Source organism: Lissotriton helveticus, chromosome 3_1 (assembly GCF_964261635.1).
Source record: "Lissotriton helveticus chromosome 3_1, aLisHel1.1, whole genome shotgun sequence".
Taxonomy (NCBI): domain Eukaryota; kingdom Metazoa; phylum Chordata; class Amphibia; order Caudata; family Salamandridae; genus Lissotriton; species Lissotriton helveticus.
In genome coordinates, this window is record NC_136061.1 from 562494318 (window position 1) to 562517863 (window position 23546).

Consider the following 23546-nt stretch of genomic DNA (forward strand, 5'->3'; position numbering starts at 1 on the left):
GGTCCGGGCGCGGGCCAGGCGTAGACGGGCTTGCCTTTGGCGTGCTCGCTGCGCGTCAACGCTGCGCGTTTGCCACTCTGCCATATGTGGAGAGTGGGGGGGTGGAGCGAGGGAGGGTCAGCGGGGCGGCGAATGGGGAGGGCGCTCGAGGTGAGGGGGCGGGGCCGCAGGGGGCAGCGGCGGGGAGCGGGGAGGTGGCGGGAAGTGCGGCAGGGGCTGGGTGCGACAAGGGGAGAGCAGGGACAATACAACAACGCAAAAAGAAACAACACGGGGCAAAGGGAGGTACAGACCACTAAACAAAGGAGCACAGGGTAAAAACAACAGTCGCAGCGCAAGCGGGGCAAGATCAGCACCAGCGGTGTCCCAGGATCACGGCGGCAAGATCAGCAGCAGAGGAGAACCGGGATCACAGCTGCGGGCAGTGGCGGCAACAAGGGGCAGCCTGGGCTCACTCACGAGGAGTGTGCGCGGTGCGTGGTGTGACCGGCCCAAGGGACAATGGTCACTGCTCACCACCGCGTGCACTCCGTCCTTTATGGTCCAGTGGGAGGGAGGGTCAGCTGGGCGGTGGGAGCGGGGCGGCGAATGGGGAGGGCGCTTGAGATGAGGGGGCGGGAAGCGCGGCAGGGGCTGGGTGCGACAAGGGGAGAGCAGGGACAATACAACAACGCAAAAAGAAACAACACGGGGCAAAGGGAGATACAGACCACTAAACAAAGGAGGACAGGGTAAAAACAACAGTCGCAGCGCAAGCGGGGCAAGATCAGCACCAGCGGTGTCCCAGGATCACGGCGGCAAGATCAGCAGCAGAGGAGAACCGGGATCACAGCTGCAGGCAGTGGCGGCAACGAGGGACAGCCTGGGCTCACTCACGAGGAGTGTGCGCGGTGCGTGGTGTGACCGGCCCAAAGGGATATTAACGGTTTACAAAATACTTGGGCATCTCATTGTTCAACTGCGTACATACCCTTTAAACAACAGATTGTGTAACATTTCCTGCCTCTAGCAGAGATCAACAAAATTAACTGCGTAAAAATATGCCTATTAAAAACAGAATAGTCAATCGCTCTGTATTACTATTAAGGGCAGTAAACACGCTCTTTTTGGCAATCTTGCCTTTACCTTGAAAGTACCTGCGATACTCATGGGACATCAACTATCTGCCGTTAGCTAGCTTAACCAAACGTCTGTTATTTCATTCTGAAACAGTACCTTTCATTTCAACTATGACCAGGTGTAGGCATCCCAAGTAAAACCAGAACCCCATCTCTTGCATGAGGAACACCAAGACTAAGTTTCAGTTCACCGAATCTATGAGAAGGGTCTGCTGTAAATGCACAGATGGCGCATAAATACTAGGAACAATAAGATTTGGAGTGGTTTAAAAACTTCCAGATTAAATTTAGGCAACACACGAGTCATACTCATTTGCTGCATTCCCCCTTTGAAATTACTGCATAGCAAATATAGGTAACTCGAACTTCTAATTTTACATTTCAAAAGACCTGGAAAACGGTTGACAAGACTAAGGCTAGATCATGACATTTCAAATAAATTCTGTCCACTCAGTCTCCACATCAAAGAAACGCTTATGCTACCCATGTTTGAACAAATTGAAGGTTTTACTGAAAGACATCCCAACCAACTTACATCTGAAAAGATTTTATGAAAATTCCCAATCGCTTTCAACCAGAACACCAACCACCCTCTCAGGCTGTGAATTAGTCAACTGTTGAGAAGGAAATAATTTGCAGGTTGCATCACCCTGCTCTTAACACCACTATCAACATGGTGTTACCCCACTTTGAAAATAACGGAATATAGCACTGTCGAACTATTACTCAAAAGGGCATCGTTTTAAAAAACTTAATATTTAATCTTACGGTTTCATTTTGTTTGATGGAAATTTTAAATAATGTAGCTAACTGGAAGAAGGCTGATTTAGACTAACTCTGAGCTTGCCTCATACAGAATTATCAGAGTGCGTGAATTACTTAATTATATACCTTATGACTTTGCTTTGGCCATGAACAATGCAATAGCCATCAAAATAAGTGCCAAGCTAGCTCTGGCAGCATCAGTGTACAAAATGGTTGATTCGCTTTTTGCTAGGAATGGGAACACCTCACCACCAGCTGACATTTAATGTGGCACGGGCCATGTGTATTTAAAGACTATGCAGTTTACACATCTTTCTGAAGGCATAAGCGGTAAGGAATGTCATTTCTACATTTCTGTACCATTTTTCTGCTTGTGTATCAATATTGTAGTTTTTCCAAAACTTCCCAGACACCTCTAAAACCAAGAAACAAGCCCACGAGAAATGATGTCATCCTATGGTCATTCATTTTCCAGAGCAATTTCTCTGACCTTACTCCCTAACAAAACAAGTTTTTAAAGAAAGTACACTTGCATATCCATATTTTCCACAATACAAACTGGCTCAAATGAAACCCTTTTAACTGGCCACTTAAGGAGGATGCCTAATTGGTTGCCAATAAAACGGCAGGCCTCTACAGTCTTTTTAAAACAGTCGGACACAAAAACGGTAGTCATTTTACGGCTCCTTCCCTTTCTGTAGTTCAAGAACTATGTTGCATCGCAAACTGTGCAAGATGTCACGTGCTGTCCCCCAGGTGCTCTGTAGAAGATGCACAGATTTCTTGTAGAATACCACACTCAAGAAGATACCGCAACTGTAATACTGAACTCCCATACTACTTTCATTGCATGTGCTTTGTGGAGAACAGTAAGCATGCTTAAAGGTGTTACACAAAAATGAACAAGGTGTAGTGATGCCATTGTAAGTGGTCAACAGAAAAGACAGCTGACCATCAGGGTAGATCCAGAAAAGTTGCACTGGTGGCATGGATTTGGCTGTGTATACACTTGGCAGTGCTAGCAATGAAACTATTCCCGATAAAAGCACAATGGAAATCCACTTAGAACATTTCATGAACTTTGAAATGGTTATCCAAAGATGGGACTTCGCCTGTAAAGTGGAGCTGGGTATTAACTGGCACACCGTATTCTTGGAGGATCTGTACAAATAACCGGTGCTCTTTTCCAATCCAAGACCTCATTGTGTCATGTACTTGGTATGGCGTAACGTGTGTGTGAACCAAAATCCCAGTTTCTGCAAATCCTTCCAATATGTCAGGACAGGTAACCCAGGTATTGCCTCCTCCGGGGTGCCCACCATCCAACCAATACATTGATTTTATATTTGATATGAAGGCTTCCAAGTTATGGTCAGTTTTTGCCTCCTTTAGTTCATACAACAACTGGTTTAACACAACACAGCCTTTACTGAATCCAATCAATGTGAATGACACAGAACCTTTGACAGACGGCGAACCCAAAGATACAATAGGATAATTTAAATTATTTTCCTTTTCGTGCGGGCAGCCATTTGTACTAAATTCAGAATGTACACTTGAGTGAGCAGGAGATCTTTTATCCTTGTTGACAAAATATGTTGCTTTGGGGGACGAAACGATGCCTTCTGATAGCATGAAGGCATTCATCAACAAGGCATACAGATGTTTAAAAGCACCAAAGCCGGCGCTGTGCTCTGGGGCGCCAAACATGTTGCTCCTCACAAAATTATCATAGCAGCTGAACTTATGCAAATGCACGCGCGACGATCTCACAACCCATATATGACTGCTTGGGAAGCGACGGGAGAGGAGAGAGGCAGCATTTTCGAAACTCCACTGCTTCCAGCGAACGTTTTCTGGATGACAAGACATGACGTCTTCATAGCTCTGAAAGAAGAAAAGAGGAATTAAAGATAAACCTACACATACTTGTCTTATTTGTACTAAAATGCATCAGCACATCTATAAATACAATTCCAAATTTGCACAGATTAAGCATGCCTGCATTTGACAAATAGTTTGCTACTGAATTAGAATAAATGCTCCGTATGAGAATAAAATAACCTAACCAAAGCCAATAGCAGACATTTAATTCATTCATCAGAAGAGTCTACATAACCCTGATAAACTCACAATTTCCCGCTGCATTTTCGTGAAAACAATGAACCCAATGAATTATAAACTAGTCTACATGTATGCACATTAAGCTACAGATTTACTGGACAATCAATGATGTGGCCTCATCCGAGCGCAGGAAAATGTGCGAGTAAGGGTGTCTCAATCAAACTAAAAAAATGCAACTGCTTGGACTTTTTTGGATCTTGGACTCTAGATAGCAAATGTACTGTCTGTTTTGAGACTTATTGGTAGGTTACACTGGGTTTACAGCACTGCCGACCTAGTCTAATTGCTTCTGATGTATTAATTTGCAAGGGCTTTCTTTTCTCGTGTTTGCCCACCCCTGTAGTACAGACACATTTGTGTCCTTCCACTGCTCATTTTTCGAGCTACAATGTTCTTTTTGTTTAATCACTTCACGAGAGTGCACGTGTTTTACAGCTGGCTTCCTAGTTTGCTTCTTTTTAGGTTTCAACTATTCCATCCCACAGGGATAGATAGGAGAGTATACAGTAGGCAGTACAAAATCTCTACCAACTGCGGATCACGTACAGTTCATGTGGACACAATCAAGCGCATGGTCAACAGCTGCCGCAACCACGCGCATTTTATTAAGAGCTTCCATTTGCTCCCAGACACTTTGGCTACGTCTCACTTCTTCCACATCATTACTTCCCCAGCCCTCCCTTTGCTCCCTCTCACCACCTGTAAGCATCTTCAAGTGCACTCTCAAGTGTCCACACACCCTTTTCATGCCCTGTTCTCCCTCTCCTCGTGTACCCTCTAGAGCAGCACTCTTTTATAATGTTCTCTCATCCACTTTCTTCACACAACTTCTCTTTGCCTCCCATTTCTTACAATATTCCACCCTAGAGTCCTCACCCGTCACTCTCTTTCCTTCCCTTCTTACACATCCACATTTTATTCTTCTCTTCCCTCTGCTTCTCCTTTCTCTTCTCCCCTCCACCATTCCCTCAAAAGTTTTTTTCCTCCTTCTTCCTATGCTCGCACCCTCACCCTTCTCCCGCCCTCCACTTCTCCAGCCTCCGTCCCAACCTCTCATTCTTCTCATTGTTTTCGTCCCCTCCGCCATCGTCTCTTCTGTATCTCGTTATCTTCTCCACTCTCGCCTCATTTTCTTAATTTTCTCTCCCTATGCTTATCCGTCCTCATCTCCTTCTGTTCTCCCCACCCCTCTTTCTCATCTTCCGATGTTCTTTCCTCGCCTTGCAGCGTCCTTCTTCCCCTCTTCCTGCGTAAACCCCTTCTCTTCTCCACATCAGTTTTATTCTCTCCCTGCTCGTCATTTCTAGCATGTTTTCCGTCCCCACCGCCATATGTTCACCTCCTCTTTCCCCTCTCCATCCTCATCTTTCTGGCCTCTCCCCGACCTCATACCTTATTTTCTTCAGGAAAGTCTGGATGCTTTACAGCTCCTCTGGCATCCCTGCCCCCACCCCCCCAATCTCTTTCTTACTCCTCTCCTCTCCAGCCCCCTTTTCCTCTAGTCTCTTTCCACTCACATCTCTTTTGAGTCTCTCTTCCACCTACATCCTCGCCCTTATCTCATCCACCTTCTCTCCACCTTCCATCCTTTTCTCCTGGTCCTTCTATCCCACTCTTTATCCTCTCACCCCCATCTCTTTCCTGCCCGCTCCCCATGCTTCTCCATTTCTTCTATTTTCTTTTCTCTCTCCTTCCCCAGCTTCTGCTCTTTCTGTACTCTCCCCTCGTGATCCTGCCGCATCTGATCACCTTTTAGTTCTCCTCCCGCCATCTTCCACTTTTTCCATCGATGTTCACTCATCTCCCCGCACCATTCTCTCATCTTTAGATCCAATGCCATCTCCCACTCTACTTCCCCCCCATCTAATCTTGTGTTTCCTAGAACTCGCAGGTATTCGGAGGGTAGGAGGCTTCTGAGTTTCTAAAAGCACTTTGCACTTCAGGAGGTCTAGCCCACACAAGAACAGTCATCCCCCTTGAAAATCATCCTTCATGTGCTGAATCGTGACTCTCCAGTTCAGGCGTGTGTGCTCTCTAGGGCCCAAGCATGATTAATTTTTGGCAAACTGGCCTGACCCCTACCTAGGCTAGTAACCTCTCTGTGACAAAGAGCCATGCCTTGTGGACTACCAGATCCTGTACACCTGTGCTTGCACACATTCAGTTCATAGTGGGCACTTTACACACACACACTGCCCACCCTGCGCCCCCTCACACACACTGCCCCCCTGCGCACACCTTGCGTGCAACCTCGCACCCCCTGCGCGCACCCTCACACCCCCTTTGCGCACCCTCACACACTCTGCAATGGAACATACACTCCAGATACCAGTCAGTGCCACATAATTACACGCCACATAATTACACTGCACTCAATGCAACATACACTCCAAATACCATTCAATGCCACATAATTACACGCCACATAATTACACTGCACTCAATGCAACATACACTCCAAATACCATTCAATGCCACATAATTACACGCCACATAATTACACTGCACTCAATGCAACATACACTCCAAACAATACCACTGAGTGCTATATAATTATATGTTACATAATTACACACCTCATACTTACACTCTACTCAATGCAAAATAGATACACTTTATCTGTCTATCTGTCGCCATCACTCTATCGATGGCCCTCCCTCTATCTATCTATCTATCGCACTCACTCTATCTATCGCATCACCATAGCATCACTCAGGGGCACCACATCACCACAATGCGCTACCACAGCATCACTGTACGCCACAGCATCACTCGTCGCCACCTCAAGATCACGCAGCGCCACCACAGCATCAATCTGTGCAACTATTCAACAACAACTGGTTCAAATATGTTCTCTCAATGTTTCAAACTTTATCACAAAAAGATGTTAATATTTCACTTCTGTTCTTGGATTTTCGTCAGAATAAGATACAATGAACATAATCTTCACAAAAGTTATTTACAAAAGCTATTGCCATTATAAATTACAATAACTTTATCTAAGTATTATTAAAAAAAATAAGCCATTTTTATTTGTAATATCAATACATCTAAGTCACGTAAATACAACACATATTGCATTACAAATGCTATAGGTGTCACATTTGCGAAAGTTAAAACTATTGGCATTGTAAATGACAAAGCTATTAAATTCGCTATTTTCAAAACCAACACAAATAAAAAATCTCATTTACAATACCAATAGCTCAAACTTTCCTAATGCCAGACCTATTGCATTGCAAATGCTTGTTCCTCCTTCGTTCTATGCTTTCTCTTGTCCATTTGCTTCTCCCATGCCTGCTCCAATTGCTCCCTTATCCAATTAGTTTCCTCCCCACGTGCTCAAGTTGCGCTCTCCCCATTAGTTTTCTTCAGTCCTAAGAGCTGCTTACCCCCACCCATGTCCTAGTGTTGAAACCTCTGGCCTCCTTTTGCTTCTTCTGAGCCCCATTGTCTGCGATTCTTTCCCCATATTGCTTCCAACCAACTCCCCCCCGAATGCTTCACGAGACAATCTCTCAGCGGTGTTTTGCCCTTTGCACTAGATTCCGAGAGAAAGTGAGAATAGTTGGATCTGCTTCGCCAGGGAGCAAATTACCTGCAGACTTTCGGGTCAATTTTGCCAGGGAACAGATACCACAGCTCGATTTCTAAAGGGGCGCGGTGGCACCAAGATCTACAATTACAGCTGGGGTGTCACTGTGGAGGTCAGATCCTCCGATTTTTCACTTTAGTGCATTCCCCACTGATATGTAGCACCAGCTGTGCTCCTGCCCTCCCAGAGATGCCGCAGACGAGCAGAGTGGTTGCGCCTTGTTTCTCGAGTTTTACATTTATCTTCATGGACTCTATAGTTTTACAACATCACAATTTTTAGTACTCGCCTACAAGGCAGCTTTTAGCGTTAGCCGTCTGTTCCTCGTTGGTTTTTTTGAGTGTTTGTTGGCATTTTGATATACGAGTAAAAATTATTTTTTGGTAAATAATTACAATTGGTACATGTGACCATCACTGTGTGCACACTGCAGAAAGGCCAAAGAATGGATAATCATGCAATCTGAACCCTGTTATGCCCCACTGACTAACACTGCCTTCAGTCTCAGCTCCAGTGCCACATTATGAACACCCTCTCACAACCAGAACTCACTCACCTAAACGAGACTGTACTCGCATGTACAATACAAGCATTGGAAAACCCAATAGCTTAACCTTTTTAAGACACGAGTTCTTGTCTTTGCACTAAAGCAAAGAGGTTACAAATGTTAATAATGTAAAAAATGCAATGTATTATACAGTAACATTGCTAAAGCCTTTGGCAGCACCAATAGGTCTAAATGCGAGACTTCTTTGGTTTGCTAATGCTGGTTTTCATTTTGCTTACTTGAGTAAGTTTCCTTTGGGACATATAGTATACAGTAACCCGACCTCGTTCTTAAAATGCAAATGATTTTTATATGCTTCGAATTAGGACTACTCGCTATATTACAGGGAAAGTATGCAACTGAGCTACTGTGCACGGTTCGCAAAGGAAAAATGTTAAATTGAGCAATAGGTTTGAGAAAAGGAGGGGTTGGTCCTCTTTAGCGCTGGGTAGGACAACATAATCATGTATAGCAATAAAAAGGAACCCAGTCGCTTTTTGATTCTGCTACTTATTTTTATTTGAGCAGATTATTACACCCTACGATTTTTAATCAGTGAGTGTTATGATTAGTTTATAGCCAAAGAACAAGTTACTTCACTTGGATCAACAGATATGATAGTCCGAGGGTTTGCTTTATCATACAAAGACACAGGGTTATTATATACAAGTTTTACAATTAACATCCAAACAAACAAATAGAAAACGACTATACATTACTATACAATTTCTACATATATTTTACAAAAAGAAGATCGAAATTGCACCCTACTAACAAGTTTTACCACCAGACCGTCATTATATAACTTGTGTATGATTAAGGACTGGTCACGCAAGGGCAAACATTTTTCATAAACGTTTAAGTGGAAAGTGCAGCGTTGTATTGATGGCCCTTTGCGCGATAAATGTTCATGTACTGGGGTGAACAAAAAATAATAAGCAGACGCGTTTCAAAGCCCGTGTCTTGTTCGCCAGGCTTTTCTTCAGGGCTTTTGTTAGTTCGGTACCTATATAAAAACAATGGAGGACACTTTTCAGAATGGGACCTTACACTTACATTAATTAAGTGCCTTAAGTCATTCGCGCTGTTTGTTACCTTTACAAACTGTGAGTTTGGGTCTGTCTTGCTCGGAACTCCTGGAATACAGGTGGTTCTGCAGAAGTAAAAGGCACTTAATATCTCTATTTTCCGAGTTTATACGAGCAGCTTACTGTCACGGTGATTAAAGTGGCATCAGGACTTACATTTGTCGAATGTCTTCGTAATGCTGTGATTGGGGAGTCTTTTTTTCTTTTTACTGCAGTTTCTTTGAGCAGCGAAGGCAGGGTCTGTATTGGCGATAAGGTGAGGAGAATTCTAAGATATATATATTCCAACAAATGGCTGCTGCTACGCGGGAATTTCTTCTGCGCATGCGTCGGTCATACCCATGTGATGTGACGTACTCGCAGTTCTGGTGGGAAACCTTTTGCACTTGCGCAGTAAATCTAAGATAGCTGCTTTGTGTTTTCACATGCCGAAGCTTGCACTGCAGCTTTTGCTGTGCTGTTCGTTTTGCATTAATTATAATGCTATAGTTATTATAAAATAATGGGAGTAGTGTAAGGATTCATGGTATACAGTGAATTCATTTTTACTGTGTTCTAAAACGGTTTCCATTTACTTTTCATGTATCGTAAATCCTTGGGCATGAGGGACGGGAATATGCCATATTGATATCCCCTTCTCCGCATGACAGTCTTCGGCCAGAGTATGAACTCAATGACATTGAACCCGCGCCAACCCAGGAGTCCCAGCCAAGATGTGCCTGGGAAGATGCACCTTCGCCTAGTAGAAGAAGCCGAATTGTACTGAATGTAATACATTGTAATGTTTGTTGAAGTCACCATTGTAATGTGTGGGGAACATGTCATGGGAACCCGAAATTCAATGGGCGGGTATGAAAGATTCAAATGAGGGGCTTGAGAAAGTCAAATCCTAGTTGGTGTGATGACCTGTCCTTTTTTTTGACCAATCGAAATTGGGAATTCTTACACTTGCAACATTTGGGGGGTGGTACACTGACCCGAAAACAGTATAACTAGCCTAGCTTTAGCTAGAGAATTTGTCTGACTTGTCCGAATAGCTGACCTGTCACTGACCCAACGCACTCAATAGCTGATCAAGAAACAGAGGTGCTGCGGAGCACTCTGTCCAAAATTTCCATAGACCCAATCGGGGTTTTGGAAACCTTAAGTGCTGGCGGAGCACTTTGCTGGGGAATTCGATAACCCAATCGGGGTTCTGACTGATAGCTGCAGAGAGGGTGCAGCGCAGGCGTTGCAACTGAACTGCGGGTGCTGGTCTTACCTTGGTGGTCCTGTCCTGATCCTAATCTGGTTATCCTGTCCTGGGGTTCCATTCTGCACCTGCTGGCCTACTGGCGACTGTCCTTTCTTGGGGTTTCTACTGTCCTTAACTGACCCGTGGCCAGGGTTGGTCTCCACACCGTGCTAGGTAAGTATAATTCTTTTCCTGAAATCTTGCTAAAAAATCGTAATTGCATATGTCCTTTTTCACACCCTTCCCTTTTTATAATTTCTGAAATCGTGAAAGTGTTGTTTTAATAGCATGTTCCATTTTTCCCCTACCTTATAGGTTGAATATTATAATACTGTCTCGGAATAAATAGATGTTCCTTTTCTTTACTGAACCTGAAAAGTCATATCTGAATTATTAGCATGCTCCCTTTCCTTACCCATCCTGTAGGAAACCATAAACTGTGATGCTCCTTATATTCTCGTCTTGTAGAACCATCATCCTAGATAAACTTACGCGAGTTCATTATAGTATGTTCCCTGTTCTTACCTTTCCTTTAGAATTTTCATGATCTTGGTTATTGATAGTTTAATTGCTGTAAATCTTTTACTTTCGCATATTGATGAAGATTAGATAAAGGTTTTCAAAACTTCCCGTGTCTCTAGTTATTACATGAGCGCAAATGATAAATGTTTTGGTATATTTTTGACTGCTTATCTTTTAAAGCTAGCTCCCTGATCCATTGTGATTATAGGTAACCGTAACGGTGGATTGGTAAGTCGGGTACATTGGAAATAAATAGGAATGAACTGGGTTGCTGGTAGTAGAGTGTAGGTTACATGATTAATAAATATGGTGAATTGAATTTATGGGCCCACATATGCATATGGTAAAATTGTTGGTCGGGTGACCTGCGCGCTCTATCAATTCAACCATTAGTTTATTATGCTTTTCCACCTCTTGTGTTTCACTAGCGCTGGTGTAGGATTGGGCTTTAGAAATCATAATTTCATTTCATTGGGCAACCCTAAAAATACTTGGCTGTTCAAAATGTATGTAGACTACTGAGCTGATTTAGTTAGCCACCACTGCCTCATAAGTGCCAGCATAGCATACCTCAGTGAAATCGTAGTTGTACTAGACAAATTATCTTTAGTCAATCTTTCATCACAACAATCAGTCTGATAGCCAATAGATGCCAGGAATTTGAAATTGGAGTTCACAAGAGTGACAGACCTATAACTTGAGCACAAAGCAGTGCTCTTTCCTGAGCACTAAGCAGTGTGTCTGCCCTTGCTTATGCATTGCAAATATGTGTCATTTTCATTGACTGAAGAACTTTATTTCTGGAATTATTTGGAGTTATGAGATCCAAACAGATTCCCTCAACAACTTGTAGGCAACGGGTGAATGGAACATTACATTAAAAGCTTGGGTTACTCTCTAAGCTTGTGGATGGTAAAGAGCAACACTTCAATAGTGTCCTACTTGCCTTAAAAAAATAAAACAAGAAAAGTTGTGTTTTGAGTAAAACACATACTGTACTTGAAACGACAGGCCACAGTAATCTTGATCCCACTACTCGCCAAGGTTTTACAGCTGCCTCCATCATTACACATCAAACATCTAATGCCCCCTTCCTATTGAATAGCATCTCCTGACGATGTGGTTTATTTAATTGACCAACCATAAGTAGTTTTAGTTCAGAGGACAAGCATTTGGCTCATTATTGACCCTATTCAGTAACAATGCCATTGTTCCACCAGCTCAGGTCCTCATTGGTGGTTGCTGTGCATTCAATAAAATGAAGATACCTGGGTAAAATGAACACCTGCCACTTAAAAGAAAACTAATTAAGAAAATTGCATTAGCATGAGCAACACAAAAAATATTTTAGTGCTGCCATTATGTTACTCCCAGCCTAGCATGGCAACATTGTCACAAGCAGGATGTGCTCTCCTTACACTGAATCCTGGAGCAACAAAGGCATAAGCAAATGGTCGCCCAATCAAAAATTCATAAGACAACAGACTCTGAAAAACTTCAATTTAGCATACAAAACTCTGTAGGTTATTAGATTTAAAAACAAACTCAACAAGAATAAAGATCAGCAAAGACCTAGACTAATGATCTCCTGTGCCACACAAAGGAGAGTGTTTTATGTTGTCATATGCATCTACCCATCTTCTGGGATAGATTGGTGAATCCACTAAAAGCTAAAGATGTTCGACACATTGGTTGTGACACCAAGGTATTCAGCATGAATGACCAACTGCTTTAAAAAAAATAGAAAATAGACAAAAGCTGGCAAGATGCTCTGCTGTTTATTTGTATTGTAGGTATAAATGAATCAAGAGCAGTATTTTGTCTCTCAGCATTGTGAGAAAATAGGAGTGTTTTCCTCTTTGTGCTTTACAAAACCTCTACTAACTCTAAGGAGTAAAACTTCACAACAGGAGTAAGACTCACACTCAAAATACATTAAGAGCTATGCAACTGCCTTGGAATTTTGCAACAATGAGGAAAGCTTGTATGATATGAACAAGAGTCCAGCCATTTTTTAGGGCTCGCCTGGCATTGCAGCGCAAAGCGCTGCCGCCAGCGAGCCTTATTGTCGTTGTGTTGCCTCCCCAAGTGGCACAGACCGGTGCACGAGCAGACTCCGGTCTGTGAACGCGCTTCCCAGAAACGGGCGAAGACTGCAGGCACGCCACTGGCACGAGCCGCAGGGAACGCCAACGTGCACGCTCACAGCATCACGCTCCTGCCCTCCCTCCCGCGTCTCTTCCAAGGCTGTTATGCGCTCCAGGCCGACTTGTCTTATTTGCAGGTACGTGCTTAATTACTTTGCATGCAGCGTGGTCCGCTTTCACTTTAGCGGCTGCACTTGTGAATACATGACACCCCTGCCGCCAATGGCCCAGTCCAGTTCAGACCGAAGCAGGTGCTCGCGCAGTGGCGCGCACTTCCCTGTAGATGGCAGCGCAGAGCCGCGCGTTTCTGAAGCTGGGTGACTTCGTGAGAATACTCGACTGTGAAATAGTTGGGGAAATGAGCAATCTTCCTGCACATTTTTTTACTCCTTTATGAGCTGCACATTGTTTTCACCCTGGTATCGCTGTTCCCACTGCCCCCTTCCTTTACAATTCTGCTAGCAGGTTTTATGATTCCCTTCCTCCCGCCGCTCCAAGCATTTGAACTATTCGAATAATTGAAGTGATGTAACAGGTTTCCCACTAGGGTGTGTCCTCACGGCCGACCTGTGACCTCATTGCATTTTGTTCGGAGTAGTGTGGCGGTTCTAAAGCTTGTTATAATGCATGGGATTCTGTAAGCCCTGCATACACGACAGTCACTCCTTTCTACGGACGGCACTCAGGCCGCATGTTGTACAAATGCCATGTCACAGGTAGAGGGAGCCACAGACTGAAGCTATGCCCCTTTGCCGGAAATGGAGCAATAGGTTTCCATTCTACAGGCAACAATCCCCCCCCCCTCCCCTATAGAAGTGCGACAGGCAGCAGCGCAGCATGGTTTCCTGTTAGACAGTGGGATAATCTTGCAGTACACTCTGTGCACTTCTACAAACAGTGAACCAGGCTATTTGGCTGCCTGTGAAGGGGCGAGTAGAGAAACAGTCTGTTGTTGTAGTGGTCCTTTCGCAGGTAGTGGAGCTGTGTGGTTCTGTACTGGCCCATTTTGTGGATGTCAACTGCCGATCCATGCAGTCTCTTGCCCTTTGTCTGGTGGTGGCACAGTACGGCATAGCGTACATTGGCAGATTTCTGCGTTATTCCCCTGAGCACCTGCGACCAGATAAATGAATAAGCACCCAAGCAAGTGTGTTCTGTTGTCCTCATTTGCAGGATTGCTTTCTGAAACCATAGCACTTTCTTGAGATGGATGTCCTTATTATAATAAGCTTGATCAGGCTGGTTGATTCAGTCCATGTTATTGTAAAAGTAATTAGAGTTTGATCCACAATAGGATCTTTTTCTTGAGTTGCATGTGGAATGGGTGAGCTGTATGGTTGTCCATTCTCCAGCATGCACAGGTATTGCTCGCCAGTTATTTATATAACTGATGTGCAAGTGGTTGTATGTTTATGCTAACTATGTCTGAAAAGTTCTAAGATGTATGTTGGTGAAGTGAGAAAAGAGTAGTTTTGATTTAACAGCACCGATTTCTTCACAGGGTTCGGTTTAAGGGTAGGCAAGCCAGGAAATTCATTGAGAGAGCCTAGTTGAGCCAGGGGTCTGTCTTGGCGCTAATAGCCTAAGCACAACCGAAGCCACCCACTCACATGTGAATGATACAGCAGACATTATGTAAACATTTGGTACAGACTCTTTTAGGTTAAATATGTTATTTATTGACATTTTTCGTTTTTTTATTATATTAGATTATATATCGCTGCATTTACCTCTGTTAAAAGTAATAGTTTTTGCTAAACATGAATTTTACCAGCCTCCAGTGTCCTCGCAACACTGTTAAGAGTATACCAAGGAATGCCAATTTGAAATGCGCACTGTACATATTATATGGCATATATTGTGTTTTTACATGGAGACACATTATCTATTAAAGCACATATAAAAATGTAGGGTAAAAGTGCTTCAGATGCCGGACTTGGCTCTATTTTGGCTCAGCAGGGGGAAAGGGGCAAGTTCTGAGCTAGTCAGCCATTAAGCATGTGCCAAGTGTGAGCCTTGTTAGCCTGAGGGTCCCACGCGTTGCCTTCTTGTCTATAAAATGGTCATGTTTTTACCGTTCACTTCTGAGGTTCCCAAAAGTTTATTTTATTAGATGTTTCTGCATTTCACCACCTTCGATTGGCTTTTTCCACACCTGTTCCTCTTGAGTGATTTCCAAACGGGGCCGTACCCTTTTCTGGGTCATTCATGCTCCGGTCTATTATCTTTCCTAGAGTAACTCTTTTGACCACCAAACTCCTTATCACTTCCACAGTTCCTGTAGTAAGCCATCTTTTCCTAGGTACAATATTGCTTCTTTTCTCCGTTAAATCTCACTAATCCGGTCTCCTAAGAATTCTTTTTTACCAGTTAAAGTCCCATTCACAGACTCTCAGAGCGAACATGTGCTAGCTTTCTCCCCTCAGTAGGGTCCAATTACTTTCTTCCCACACTGAATCGTATGGGTTTCTCTACTTCTTTTCCCTATAGAAATCTTCCCAACCCACAGGCTCCCTTCCAGGGAGTTTTCGTGTGAAGGGAGAAAGTACTTATTTTATTCATTTATTGTATTTGGGTATATGAAGCATGACCCAGTGGGCAACAAAGTGCTAAACATATAACAGAGTATGTTGCTCCATAAGGTTAGATGCATGCAGGTACCTTTAAAATGAGAACTCAGTGCAACAATTGCGTAAGACTGTATTAGATACACAACAGAACAGTGGGGTAAAGTGAAATAGGTAAAAGGTTCTGTCCCGATTGGTAGAAACATCATGAAGAGGTGGCGATGGAGATCTTTCCTGTAATGCTCCATCTAAGGAGTGAGAGTAAAATACAAGAGGATGTAGTTCCTGAGTCTTGGCCAATATGCATATAAAGTCCAATGAGTTAACTTCAAGTCCTTTACATTTAGAGTGGTTAGGGGGCACCCTAGTAGTGCCTCTCGCCCTGTTGAGTTTAGAGGCAAAATTGTTGTGTTCACTCAGATAGAACTCCTTCTAGATCATACTGCACACAAAGGTCAGGTTTATGAAGTGGTTCTTTACCACAAACTAGCACGCTTTATGAAATGCTTAAAATAAATACATACATGAATACATCGCTGTGGTCTTGTGGAGTACAGCTTTGTTTTAACATAACCCCAGTAAAAACCCAGTATTTTAGCTGTCCATGCTTAAAACGCCTATTCCTAAACAGATTAATAAATTAATATTTGCAGCGCTAATGCAGCATTAGGTACAGTGTCACGCAGGAATTCGGTAACGCGCCTTGGTGGCGCAGTTCACGTCACGTACCTCTCCCTCGCGCCTCCACGCTTCACGTCGCTACAGTGCATTCATTTTTCGGGAGCTTCTTCAGGCTTCTCCTGCGGGGAGGCTGATGTCGGTGTGCGCTCTCTCAGAGTTCATGCTAATGAGGGGCAGCATTTAGGGGAAAAAATGAAACACTGCTCTGGACAAACCATTAGAGCAAGACAATACTGCTCCCTATTCTTGTCAACCTCCCACTATGCCAAATCCGCACAGGAATGGGCAGCCGGGCCAACAACACAGTGCAATTATGCGCCTGCCAAAAACTGCCCCTCTCCGCCACTTCCCCCATCGCCCCAAACGCGGTGTCTCCATATTGCCGAGGATGGGATGTCTTGGAATTTGTGAAAAAAACAGCTTTTTAAAATGGGAACAGAGACTCTTGTGTGCCGACAATATGACTGACAACGTGATGTGAAAAAGAAATAATACGCTTGAAGAAAATTGCTTGAATTAAAATATGCAGGGTTCATCGGTTTTATGGTCCGGGCATTCCCCACTGGCCCTATTCACCACAGTAACAACACAGGAATGGGGTTTCCATAGGCTGTTGTACAGCAAAAAAAAATGTACAGTACCAGACTTCATCCTCAGCTTTCTCATGGGAACGCGGAAAGCAAACTCAACTGGTGGGTGCGCCATTGCACTGCGAAGTTGGAGAGATCACCGAAATCTCCGTTCATTGCGATTTCTCTTGGTTTTGATTCAGGCGACCTCTGCTGTACATAGTCTTGAACGTATAGAGGTGTAAAACAACCACAAATAGCTGCCAATTTTTAAATTTGCATAGTGTGACATTGCTGTGCCTGCAGAGAGCTGTGTGGCTGTGTGTGTCTGTGTGTATGTGGCTCTGTGTGCAAATGCAATAGGTCTCGCATTTGTGAGAGATTACGCTATTGGCATTGTAAATGACAATGCCATTTATTTATCTGTTTTCAAAACCAACACATAAATAAAAAGTTTGGAATTTAAATTGCCAATAGCTCTAACTTTTGCAAAGGCGAGACGGTTGCATTGTAAATGCTTGTGTATGTATCTGAGTTTGTACATCGTTGTCTGAGAAATGTTTCCAAGTACGTGCTGAATTGTGCAGTTTTTCGTTTTCCATGCCCTTGGAAAGTACTGAATGGTTGCTAGAATAATTACACCCTGTGAAACATTTGTGCTTCTCCAAGATGGAAAGCTACACTTTTTCCATCCAATTTACAGTTAGTCAAGCCCTGTGAGTCTCTCTTACATTACTACCCTTGAAAATGTAGTGTGGTTAGCTATTTATTTGTATGTAAAAGTGGAAGAAATTTTACAATGGATTATGGGTGGGAGAGAGGAGGCTGCACACAGACTTGTTTGTAATAAGTATGAAAGGAAAATTGTTTCATTGTTCATTCCCTTCTCAAACAAGTTTTTTCCATGTTGGTTTGTGCCCACTCGAGCATGACTAAACTGCTCTGCTTTACCTCGGACTACCTGTACTCCTTTGGATTCAAGTGGACAAGAGTGGTATTATCCAGGGCGCAGGAGTATGCTTTCCACACGATGCAGGCCCCAAATTATGCAACAAATGTGCTTAAATATACACCAACGAAAATGCAGCTTGCAATACAATTAATTGATAATTATTAGTTACAAGAATCTAACTGACATTTAAATGCTGTTGCAAACGTGGTCCAAAAGCTACTGGCAATTGCGGTGGCAATTCCGCCGTGGTGCGACGGTTTAGCGCAGTGGGCAGGGCAGCTACAGCCAACGGACGTGTGCAGCCCTACAGAGGTAGTGAGTGTGCCGGCCGTCAGAAGCAGCGAAGGGGTTAAAATAAAATAGCTTGTGTTAAACGAACAATGTTGCACGCACCAGAACACACCTACAAGTACAAATTTCAACAAAAATGTACCGCTTTTATTATGCATTCCCAGTTACTCAGTTCCAAATTTCATCTTGAAAAAAATGGTGTTGAATCATTGAAACATTTGCCAACAAGGTGAGTGCTCTTAACACACATGGTTTAGGTGAAACAAAACATTCCAAGAAGGCATTATTGCTGCAACCATATTGAAATACATATACGGGTATAGTTTCCTGTTGCAGGCTAACCTTTCCTAGTACGTCAGCCAGGTGGAGAGATTATACAAGGTTCATCATGGTGCAATGCCTCTTGTCCACTAAATGTGCCCTACACCTACAGTCACTATTGGCTACAGGCTCCACCTGTAATGCAGGATGTGGAAAACACCTTCTCGCCACCCCGGTTCCTATTTCCTGTGTGATGACACCTCCAAAGGAAAAATAGTGCTTTCAATGCGCAGGTACTTGGTAGTTGCAATTTTTCTCTTTTTTGTTTTACGCAGCCCGAACTTGACCCGAATCGGGTATCAGAGCGCTTAAGTTGCATTACATGAGGACACTTCTTTAATTATGATGAAGAAGAAATAGCAGCCGCATATCTCAACACTACCTCAATGCATCTTATATGAGATTACCCACACATCTCTGCAGCAAAAAGGTAGTCTTCGACAAGGAGTACCTACGATTGTATATGTCCATTTCTAGCACTGGCAAAAGTTGTCCCGCGTTGGTGCAAGCTGCTTTGGGTGTTGCAACATTTTACATCCTTCCCTTACACCAACCTCACTTCAGGACACCAAGGGTTGTGGGGGCTTGCCTGCAAACCGATTCGCTTAAGGAACTCTTAAAATGCCACACACAGGCACATGAAAGGGACCTCGGTTACTGTAGACAGGTGATACCCATCCCTTGCAGGAGCGCAGCCCTGCTTGTCTTTGCGCAGGTGGGAGACTTCTCACCCCATGAGCCTCTAGCAGTCCTTATCCGCGATATCTAAAACCTGCCCTCTGCAGCTACGTCCCTCTTCGAACCTACAAGTGTAGCGTTGCTTACATCGCATTACACGCACTTACCTGCACATCCCCGGGGAAGTAAACCACATGGTGAGGGGTTGTTCCCCGTAGCAGCAGCAACTCGTTGGTCCTGTGGGGGTTAGAGCCCGGCACAGCCGGCAGTCTGATGGCTGGGAGAGTGCTCATGGTTCGGCACTGCAACACCCGCAGAGCACTGGGCTTAAACGCAGGGCAAAGGTGCACCATCGGCCAAGGGGCGTGGCTTTACACTGCCACACCAACCGCCGACGGAGCGCGCATTTGCACAGGTCCAGCCGTGGCGAACACGCGCCAACGACTCTTCTCATTACTTCTGAAAGATCGACCAGTGTCTAAACCAATGACACAAAAAATGGACTGTAAGGCCAACCCCCTTTAGACTGAGAATGTTGAAAGAGACGACGGACACGGGGTATAGACGTGTTAGTATCATGGACGGTCTCTGTGAAGTTTGTATAGTTTAAGCCACCGTACTGTCTCCCGATTCATGGAAAACAATTTGGTGGGGAGCTGGTCTGGAACTTTGAGGTACAGTAGGTGGCAAAGTAATTTACCCATTTATATAGCGAATGCACACATTGCTGCGTTTTGCTGTAGTCGTTTGCTCATATCATGTAGCAGCATAAGTATTTTTTTCCAGTACCGCGTTCCAATTTACCATTTTTAAGAGAACCTCGAAATGCATGACTTCAGGATGTGTGCTGTACAAACACTTCTCATGTGTTTGATTAATGTATTCTAGCAACCCCTGTCAACCAAAGGGTTTACATAACAACTTACTTGCCTCTTAGTTTACTATTAGCATTATTGTTAGGGAGTGGGGGAGGGATGTATGTTTCTGAATACATGTTTGAAAAGTATCACTTTAAAAAAATACTTAATAATGTATTGATATCTGGATTTCTACGGTGAAATGTTCTGCACGTTAATGAAATACACTTTTTGAATTTTGAAGAGACGTTAACACATATTTGCTGCAAGATGTCTTTATTAAGAAAGGTGTTCCTATAGTTAATCAGAGCAGGACACCAAAGTCACTTCCTCTATTTAACTGCATCATCTTTTTAATAAATGCTTGTGCATGTATTTAACATATATTCAACGTTAGTGCTGTGTTGATTAAACAGCATCCCAGTGCTACTGTTGCCTGGGGATGAGGGGTGGCGGGGGGGACACAAGGTAAAGATCAGGAGGGCTGCATGCGGCCCCAGGGTCGTATTTTGTGTATCACTGCTGTAGGTGGAGGCCACATGGAATCCCTTAAATTACAAGATGTAGGTGTTCTGCTTGTTTAATTGAGCTGGGCAAGCCAGCGAATACATACCGCACGCCTTGGCCTGGCTCCAAGAGCACCAACATGGGCAGAGCCATAAAAAGAGTTTGCCTGTGAATCACACAATGATAGCTGTGTTAAACTCTGATAGACTCTTGACATGTCTTAAAAAGTTATTCCTTTAACATTATTTTTTCAGGAGATTATTGAAACTAATTGTTTTAAACATGAAATTAGAAGTGTTCAAGAAAACCCCAATACTCTGACAATATTGTCATTAGTAAACCAATAAATTGTTTCGTGATGTGAGCTGTGTGTGACTGATGTCATATGTGAGATATCACTATTGCCTGCTAAGCCATATATAAATTAGTTTATTTTAAAAATACACATCCTGAACTGAGTTACTCTAAGGTGGTTCTTTCAAAATGGCAAAGAAAACAACACACTGTGAGATAAGATTTGCCTTGGATCACACAATTTGGTCAAGTGAGAAAGCTGAGATTTGAGACAAGCATGCGTACATGGTGGTGGTCCCACAAGCAATGTGGGTCTTGCGTACACACCCTTATGACATGTCTGCCATGGTCTGATTTCAGTAGCAATAGTCACACTAGCCCTTCGGTCCTCTAAAGTCCACTGCTCTTTGCGTTCCCATGAGGCCCTGTCCATTCCCATTCCACATGGGGTAGGTCTTTCACATTGCCGCCTATTATTCCCCCTCTATTTCCCCCATTTCCTTACCTACTAAATATGCTTGGTATGGGCCCCAGTGATTCTTGGGACGACTCTGAGGAGGGAGTAGTTCGCTATACACATCGGACTGTGTGTTGCAGTATACTATATCAGCATGCCAGTCCACCAAGGTGGAAACTGGACCCCTAGCCCACTGCATCGCCACTTGGCGTTAGGCCATAAGCAAACCAATGACTACTAATCTTCTTTCCACGTTATCTACTTCTTTGTCATATCCTAGCAAGGCCAGTAACGGGTCCATCTCTAGGGCTTGTGATGAACCCCAGCTCTCAGAAGCCTGCCCCCCAGAACTAATTTATACTCTGGCAATACCAAGCAACATGTAGAAAACCAGCCTTGTGCTCCTTACAGCATTGGCATTCTGTTGTGTCACTTACCAATACCTGTAAAACCTCTCTGGTGTATAGTATACTCGATTGACATATTTAAAATGTATCTGTCTATGCCGCCCATTCAGCGATACATCCTTTGCCATTCAATTCACACCTTTGTCTTGCCCGGTCTACGTGCCTCTTGTGCAAAGGTGTAAAGGTTTGTTACTAGTTTAGCAGGGGTGTCTCATTCAATAAGGAAGGAAAGTGCCGGCATGTCCGGGGGCTCTTGAAATTCCTCACCTAGTAGTCTCGCAATGAATACCTTACTCTTAAGTATTGAAAGAGGGTTAGAGTTGTCAGTTTCTCCGATCTGTCATGAAATGCTTCCCATCCCTTCACCTCCCCATCTTGGAAGAGGTCTCCCATTCTGATTATTCTTAGCTTTCGCAAGGCCTCTGCCACACTCTTTTCTTGTACCACTTGGAACCAGGAACACCACTCCACTGTAGGGAGTACAGCAGGGAGCCAGATTGTTGTTCTTATAAGTTCCACCAGATGTACATCGTGCTGTTCAAAGAATCAAAAATACTTTGACTCCTTACCGGGATGCAAAATAATGTCTGGGGGAGCGTATAAGGATCCACTGTACCTCTTTCAATGAATAAATGTGACAAGTTATGTGGGCAGTGGAGGCAATAAAATACGCAAAAGAGTTCTGCGCTGCTCTGTAATATAACTCTAACTCCGACTCATTTAGGTCCCCCATATCGTATGGCAAAGTGAGGATCTCCCATTGCACCCTTGGCTGTTTCCCAGCCCAGGCCAACCTAATCATCAAGGATCGCAATGTGGCAAACAACAAACATGGTAGAAACATTGGGATATTTTGGAACAAGAATACAAATCTGGGAAGCACTACCATATTCATGATGGCTACGCGCTCCATAAACGTCAGTAGCAGCTTGATCAATGCAATGCAAAACTTAGAAGACAACGTGGAACACTGGTTCCACGTTGTCTTCTAAGTTTTGCATTGCTTTCCTGTAATCGTACAATAGGACTGTAATTGGATTGGTGTGAATCTGTATACCCAAATACCGGACGATCTCCGTCATCCAGGAAAATGATGGATTTGTCCCTATTAATGATGAGTCACAAGAAACCCCAGAAACGCACCACTTCCCTGAGTATAGGTGAGAGGTTTTGCTCCGGGTTACAAACATATATTAACGTATCTTCTCCATATGCCGAGATGATAATATTGTAATCAGGGAAGCGCAGACTCTCACTGTAGTTATGGGCGACGCGGAGTCTGCCATTACGTGCAAGGGAATGTCAGCAATTTTGGCTTCTATCACAGGTCCCTTCATAAGTTCAGAATCTGTTATGGAATTACACTTGTTGTACTTGGCCCTTTTTGGTTACAGTTCCTTAAACTTTTTTCCTTCGTCCTCGACCTTTTTAGGTCGAGCTGGCGTTGGAGCGCGAAGCGCTCCGGCCAGCGAGTTCTATAGTCACCGTGTTAACTGGCAAGGTAGATAGAGCTGTGCACGAGCCGCTACTGGCCTGTGCACGAGCCGATTCAGCTCTGTGAATGCGCACGTCTCCGGAAGACGTGCTGCGCCCGAGCCGCCTCCCGCTTGTTCAAGTAGAGACTGTTTGCAAGTTGTGTGCCGTCTCCCATATAAATTTTCAACTGCACTTTCGGAGCTATATTCGTGTTGGGTGCATGTAGAGGTCCCCGTTGAGGCTTGGATCCTCTCTGCAGCCTTCGTTGCAGCTGCCCATATGGAATTACTGTCACGTTGCAGTGTAAACAAATGGCCATCAGAGTCAATCTAAATGTAAACCCTTGCTT

General features: G+C 43.9%; 2 protein-coding genes across 8 annotated transcripts in view; one reads left to right on the top strand and one right to left on the bottom strand.

The window, feature by feature from the left end:
- Window positions 1-1606: 1606 nt before the first annotated feature.
- C3_1H2orf69 (chromosome 3_1 C2orf69 homolog) lies at window positions 1607-19646 on the bottom strand. Its single transcript, XM_078680498.1, has 2 exons — window positions 19367-19646; window positions 1607-3770 (listed from the first exon to the last, which is right to left on the bottom strand). Exons 1-2 carry the CDS (start codon window positions 19550-19552, stop codon window positions 2946-2948), a joined length of 1011 nt encoding a protein of 336 aa, XP_078536624.1. The 5' UTR covers window positions 19553-19646; the 3' UTR covers window positions 1607-2945.
- Window positions 19647-19733: 87 nt separating this feature from the next.
- FTCDNL1 (formiminotransferase cyclodeaminase N-terminal like) overlaps window positions 19734-23546 on the top strand; it is a 221454-nt gene continuing 217641 nt past the window's right edge. For 2 of the 7 annotated variants that reach the window (XM_078680500.1, XM_078680506.1), the window contains exon 1: window positions 19748-19873. The gene's annotated coding sequence lies outside the window, so the exon portion shown is untranslated. Of the gene's footprint in view, window positions 19874-23546 lie in introns of all 7 variants that reach the window. The other 5 variants (XM_078680499.1, XM_078680504.1, XM_078680503.1 and 2 more) reach the window with 5 other exon arrangements.